The sequence below is a fragment of the Papaver somniferum genome, chromosome 7, assembly GCF_003573695.1.
Source record: "Papaver somniferum cultivar HN1 chromosome 7, ASM357369v1, whole genome shotgun sequence".
NCBI lineage: Eukaryota > Viridiplantae > Streptophyta > Magnoliopsida > Ranunculales > Papaveraceae > Papaver > Papaver somniferum.
Genome location: NC_039364.1, coordinates 199254944 through 199262303, shown reverse-complemented (window position 1 = coordinate 199262303; position 7360 = coordinate 199254944). Strand labels below are relative to the sequence as shown.

General features: G+C 34.8%; 1 protein-coding gene across 1 annotated transcript; it reads right to left on the bottom strand.

The window, feature by feature from the left end:
* Positions 1-5430: 5430 nt before the first annotated feature.
* On the bottom strand, positions 5431-6369 carry LOC113295796. The gene has a single exon (XM_026544122.1). The coding sequence runs from the start codon at positions 6367-6369 to the stop codon at positions 5431-5433; it is 939 nt and encodes a 312-aa protein (XP_026399907.1).
* Between the last annotated feature and the right edge of the window lie 991 nt (positions 6370-7360).

Sequence of the window (7360 nt, the reverse complement as noted above, 5' to 3'; positions counted from 1 at the left end):
CAACGACAAAAAAAAACAATCTTGTTATATGGGCGGCAAGTTCTATTAAAGGGACGACAAGCTAATAAGACAAAAAGAGTCACTACATGGTAATTCAAGTGCCCCTTATCAGAAAATATGGAAATGACTAATTAACCTGATAATCAAGATTAGTGTTGATAATCTAGTTAAGTGTTGATAATTAATTTTCACTTATAGTAACTCTAAAATCAGATTTTTAGAATTAAAAAAAAAGTTTAGAGGAGAAGGAAAAAAAAACTTTTGTGATATTTGTGAAACCCAGGATTTTGATTCACTCAACCAAAACGAGTGATTCCAGTGGCAAATTTGAGATGGGTGAATCTCTATACGATAGAGAAAACAAATACTACATACCTCTTGATGGAGATCCTGATATGGAGTATTTTTTAGATGGTAGAGATGTTTTAACCCAAAGTGAAGGTCAATCTCAACCAATTGAAGAAATTAGCCAACAAAGTGAAGAACCAGAGCCTGAAAATGACCAGGTATACTTCTAAATTAGTTCCCATTAGCTTTTTGTCGCTCAAAATTATCTAAAGTACGTAAAAAAATCGAAACTTTAAAATTTTTCAGAAGAATATACAGTTGGCTTTTAGTTAGTAGTTACGGTTCGAAAAGTATCAAATACCAACCGTAACTGGTTCAATTTGGGGAAAACCCCAATCGTAATACCAGTTACGGTTGGTATAAAAATTTCGATACGCACCGTAAGCGAATTACGGTTGGCTATGTCCTTCAGTAGTTACCAACCGTAACTCATCATGTGCATGCATGGTAGTATTTACTTCACTTTTTACGGTTGGTAATATGTGAATCGAGACCAACCGTAACCTTGTTACGGTTTGTTATGTATGTTTTTTACCAACCGTAAATCACTCTGTATGTTTTCATTTTTATTTCACCTTATTTACGGTTTGTTACTGGAGGACCATTACCAACCGTAGGTGCGTTACAGTTCGTGAATGATTGTAGTTACCAACCGTAACCTTGTTACGGTTTGTTTTTCCTCTGTCGTAACAAACCGTAACTTTATATGTATTTTCGTTTTGTTACCTCGTTTAGACTACTGTGGGTATATTGTTGTCCAGATCGTGGAAGTACCTCCCCTAATGGATGAACAACCTTTAGCAAATGAACTTCTCACCGAATATTATAGCTTTCACTATTTAACCAAGGAGACATGGGAGGAGAAATATGATGCAAAGGAGTGGGCTAGAGAACGAGGCAAGTTGATTATGTGCATCATAGTTTGTAATGGTACCACTAGTAAAAGTGCCTTTCAAATGGTTTGCGAGTGTAGTGGAAAACAAAGAAGTCACGCAAAAAAGGGTACCGTGCACGTAACAAAGACAAAGAGCATAGTTTTCTTCTTTTTACAGATAGCGAAAACATGAATAATTTTGCAATATTGTTTCATTAGTTCGCAAACAAGAGGTAGCACAGTTGGTCAAGCTTCGCTAGAGTGAGTTGTAAGACTCGAGTTCGAATCCCTCATCAAGCTTAATTTTTCGCACATTTTTGAAATCCTAAAGGCGAAGAAATGGAATAAAGTACAACATTGTGTGTTTCTTTCGCAAGCAACAAGTAGCGCAGATGGTCAGAGAAGGAGTATGCAAACTAGAGGACATGGGTTCGATTCTCCCTGCGACCAAATAATTTTTGCTTCGCAAATATTCATTTCGCAGAGTTGATATTTGATTACTTCGCACAGTCTTTGATTATTTCGCAAGAGAGGGTTAGCACAGTTGGTCAGGAGGCATGAATGCAAGCAGCAAGTCGCGGGATCAATTCTTGCTTCTTGCATGTTTATTTTTATTATGCGAAATTTATACAGAATTGCCTCTTACACAGTTGGAATTTGATTACTCCGCAAGAAATTTGATTATTTCGCAAGAGAAGCTTAACACAGTTGGTATGGTGCAAGAAAATCCAAGAAGCAGGTCGAGGGTTCAAATGTCACTTCCCACACTTCTTTTTGCTGCGCGAAATTCATACATTTCAAGGCATTTATTCACTTCTCTGATAACAATAGCGACTCACATGAAAGATAAGTACCACTTCCTTGAACATTTTACTTTATACTAAGAACGAATAAAAAGATTTGTGATTTGATTTACAAAAAGCGATTCAATCGCACGATAAATTTTTTTTCAAGATTTCAAAAATTACAAAAATTACTAAGATGTCAATATTTCAAAAAAAAATCGATTTATATATATTTCTAGAATATTTCTTTTGCAGAAAATAAAAGATTTTTGATTTGATTTACAAAGATTTCAAGATTTCAAAGATTATAAAGATTACTAAGATTTCAAGATTTCAAAATTACAAAGATTGCGTATTTCAAAATTACAGAAAACTGAGAAAAATCAATTTATATATTTCTCTAGAATATTTCTTTTGCAGGTAATAAAAAGATTTTTGATTTGATTTACAAAACGCGATAGAATTGCAGAATTACAAAGATTTCATACAAGCATCATATTCGCATCATAAAAGCATTGAACAAGCATTTCATGGCATAAACATCGCATACACATTTCATAACATAATCATCACATAAGCATTAGATGCGCAGAGTTATTCAGAATTTCGCAGAGTTATTCAGAATTTCGCAGAGTTATTCAGAATTTCGCAGAATTGTTCAGAATTTCGCAGAATTGTTTAGAATTTCGCAGAGTTATTCAGAATTTCGCAGAGTTATTCAGAATTCGCAGAGTTGTTCAGAATTTTGCAGAGTTATTCAGAATTTCGCAGAATTGTTCAGAATTTTGCAGAGTTATTCAGAATTTCGCAGAGTTATTCAGAATTTCGCATAATGATTCAGAATTTCGCATAATGATTCAAAATTTCGTCAAATGTGTCAGATTTTGCAGAATGTGATTATTCCGAACGATATGATTATTTCTCTCAATTATTTCACATAATTATAAGCAACTTGAAGAGATTATACTATCGCATGAGCACAACACATGAGACAGAGGCAAGATAAGAATGAGGAAAAAATTCGCACATTCAACATTTTCTCAAAGATTCTACCCTCATAGATAAAGAACAGAGGAAACTATGGATTACCAAGAAAACATTTTATGTTCTTTATCTTCTCGGCAAGAATCACCAAAAATGGAGTAATAATTTCGTATGAATAGAGGCAATACTTATTATTCTCATTCAAGGACGGATACTTCTTATATTTCGAGAATTGAATATTTCTTATACTTCTTCAAGGATACTTCGTACTTCGCATACTTCAAGAGATGATACTTCTTATTTACTTCGCAACGTTCCAGAACTTCACAAAATAATAGAGGCAAGTACGTACTTTTCAAGTCCGATATTCTTTCGCTCGTTCCTCCAACAACTACAACAAGGTGGATTTCTTCTTAAAGATCGCTTTTCAAGCAATATTCAAGAAAAAAGAGGCAAGATGTAGGATCAGAATCTCGCACAGAAGAATATGCTTGCGAAATTATTAACAACACATCGCGAAAACATCGCAGGATGATTTCAAAAACGACATAACAGATGACATCAACTTAAACATGAGAAAAGTGTGATGATCTTGCGAAAATTAGGAATGTTGCGAATGTTACATTTGTAAGCTTACGAAAATACCGCAAGCCAGATCCGGAATTAGGGGAAATGTTATCTGTACATTAGCTGTCATCCATTATGTAAACACTTATATAAAGAGAAAGGCAAGAGAGAGAAAGGGGAGAGATAATCAGAAAGAGAGACACACTTTAGGAGAGGATACATTCTGTAGAGAGAGAAAATAGAATTGGTTGTATTATTATTATCTCCTTCTTCTTCCTCCTTCAAGAACCTAGAGCTCCAAATACTCATTAATGGAGTCTCCATGTAATCAAGATGTAATTACAAATAATCATAGTAAAACCTAACCCCGTGGATGTAGATCAAATTGATCGAACCACGTAAACCTTGTGTCTCTTTACAATTTTAGCATTCTTATCATCATTTTTATGTTTAGATCTACAAATTATTACAAGGGGTGTGTTGTAGGATTTCCTGCAACTACAGTAGGTTTATTTACTATTCGTAATATGCCATCAATTACAAACCGTAACCCATTACGGTTGCTAAGTAATGAATCGAGACCAACCGTAACTAAACTACGGTTGGTAAGTTAACTATACTTTTGAACCGTACATCACTACTTCAAAATGTCTTAACATACAGGATGATGTACGGTTGGTAACTTTAATTGAGTTACAATTCGTAACACAATTACGGTTCGTAAGTGAGATGCAAATATAAACCGTAAAAAATCTTTGAAACATACAGAAGGAATTACGGTTCCTACTAAGGTGTCGATACCAACCGTAACTGAACCAAATTCTCAAAACTTACAAACTACGGTTCGTATTTGGGTTGTTACCAACCGTAAGTTCATCAAAATATATAGTTACGGTTGGTATTTGGGTTATTACCAACCGTAACTCACATGCAACACACAAACTTCAGTTTCAATTTCGATCCAAAACCCTAATTTTTGATACAAAACTAACTTAAATCAAACACAATAGACTAAACCCTAACTGGGTTTTTCGAAACATACCTCATATAAGTCATTGTGCTTGATTTTGACGGTTGAGGAGTTTCAAATTGATGTTCTTTACCTAATGAAGGATTTGGTTCATTAGAACGGCTACAATCTTCGTCAACCTTCTTCTTCGGCATCTCCAATATAGTTTTCAATCAACGATTATCAATTTTTCAAATCGCCGATTAATCGAGGACGATGAAAATTTCAATTTTAATGGAGGAGGAGAAAGGGAAGAGAAGAGAAACAATTTTGAAACTGTTTTGATTTTTTTGATTCAATTGGGTTAAAAATGGGGAAGGACAATTTAGTCTTTTCAACCAAAAAAGCAAGGGTAAATTAGTCCATTTAAGGTGAAAAGGGTAATCTAGTCAATTTACACCCCCCTATAGGACACTCCCTAACCAATTAGAGAGACATTGCTATCACACTTGCCGCCTCTCTAATAGAACATGCCGCCCGTATAACAGGATTGAAACAAAAAAGTGTCTGATTCGCTATCCAACCTCATGGAAATTAAAACCATTTGAATTATCCCCTCCTTGGAAACCCTTTTGATGTCATTGGTTTATCTAACTTCCACTTGCAGCAGGTGCAAGTCATGTACGTACATGGTAAAAAAAATTGTAAAAATGTGACACACTTTCCAACTAATGAAAAAACGGACGAGTGAAATCAATGAAGTTGGGCAGGCACATAGGGTGTACTATACTCCATTGACAAAAATATCTAGTCTTTGTTGATTTATGCTTTCAATCTCTACCTTCAAAAAAAAATGCTTTCAATCTCCGGGCCTCTGGTAGAAGACTTTTTTTTTTTTTATAAGTTAAAATGCATAGAAAAGACTAACTTAGGGAGTTAGTAACCCTTACATCAAGTTGAGTAGAGCCATTTAATGCGGGGCCGAAAAAATCGACTCTAACATTTGATTTATCTACTTCCAAAGCTACCTTAATACATTCCGGAATTTTCTTTCTCCAGTTAAGGGAAACGCTGAAGTTTTTGGCTTCTTTGGCCATTAAGTCAGCTACAGAATTAGTTGATCTTGGTACAAAATGAAATCCCAAAAAATTGTTACAAGACTTTAATTCGTTGACAGCTTCATCTAAAATAGGAATGTTTTGCCATCCTAACAATGATTTATTTCCATTAAGGTAATCAAAAAGGTTCTTACAATCTCCTTCAAGAGAAAAGTTTGACAGGCCAATTTCAACTGCCCACTTTGCTCCCTGCAACAGTCCTAGTGCTTCCGCTTCTTCAGGGGTAGAGGCTGTGAGAGCTCCAGCTCTTCCTTGTTCAAGTATTACTGCGTCATTTCTAAGAATTAAAGAGAAACCTGCTGGCAAGTTATCTAAGATCCATGCTGCATCTATGTTTATTTTCAACTGTGATTTCTCAGGAGGGATCCAGTTAACATTTTTGTCTCCATTCTTCATTACTTGTGTCAGTAGGGGATGATATTTATACCAAAATTCTAAGTGTCTTTTAATTTCTGTACTTAGTTGAGCACTTGGCTGATGTTTATTTTCAAATATTAAGTTACATCTCTCTTTCCATATGAACCGGGCTTTAGTCAAAGCAAGTTCTACTGGTATAATGGTATTCTGTTTACCTAACCATTCTTTACAGATGTCCAGAAAAGTTACAGAACTATAGAAATGAAATTGTATTGGGTGAGGTTCTGAAGCCCATACCTCTTTGGCAAAATGACAGAAGAATAACATATGTTCTATTGATTCTACTTCATTACAATCTAAAGGGCAATTAGGATGAATGTCTTCCATAAATTTTGCTAGCTTAAGGTTAGTTGTCAAAGCATCCTATAAGCATTTCCAAGCAAATATCTTTATCCTTTGAGAAACATTTAAGTTCCATAAAGAGCTCCAAAAAGAATCAGACTGACCTAGATTGTAGTGGCTTCTAGTTTTTTCAGTGAGCTTGTTGTACATAGACTTAACTGTAAATGTCCCTGATTTTGTAAGTAGCCATCTAAGTTTATCAGGTTTTCCTATAGCTATCCTGACATTATTTATTTTGTTGGCAATAGACAAGGGGAACAGGGTCAATAACAGAGAATAATTCCACTTCTTAGTAGAGGGATCTATCAGATCCTTCACAAGAGATTGATAAGAGTTAGTAGTTGTTTTAAGGCTACTAAGTTTAATTTCTAGGTTTGGGATCCAGTAATCATCCCAAATATTAATGGAGCTTCCATCCCCTATTTCCCAAATACTGTTTTGTTCTACTAGGAGAATTCCTTTGCTAATGTATTTCCAAATCCAGGAGCTGGTAGAAGGAGTTTTATCTTTGAAAACAGAAGATTTTCTAAAGTATCTAGGTTTCAACTGTGATACCCAAAATGCATTGGGTTCATTTAAGAGTCTCCAGTCTAGCTTGGAAATCATTGCTAAGTTGAATTTTGCTAGCATTTCTAAATCCTAATCCTACTTTATTTCTAGGTTTACATAGACAAGAATAGGATATTGGGTAATAACCTTTATAGTTTGTTTCCTTACCCCACCAAAAGTCCCTTTGGAGGGCATCAATCTTATTTGTGATTTTCTTAGGTAGGATAAAACAGCTCATTTGGTAGCTAGCCATACTGGCTAGAGTAGCTTTGTTAAGCACCATTTTACTTGCTTGATTCAGAGTTTTTCCCATCCATATTTGTATTCTTAGTTCCATCTTTTCTACTATAGAATCAAATAGCTGGATTTTAGCTCTACTTATGAATAATGGGGTTCCTAGGTAAGTATCCTTAGGATCTATTTTCTT

Excerpts from the sequence above, each read along its gene's own strand:
- LOC113295796 (XM_026544122.1), bottom strand. The coding sequence starts at position 6,369 with ATGGAAGACATTCATCCTAATTGCCCTTTAGATTGTAATGAAGTAGAA.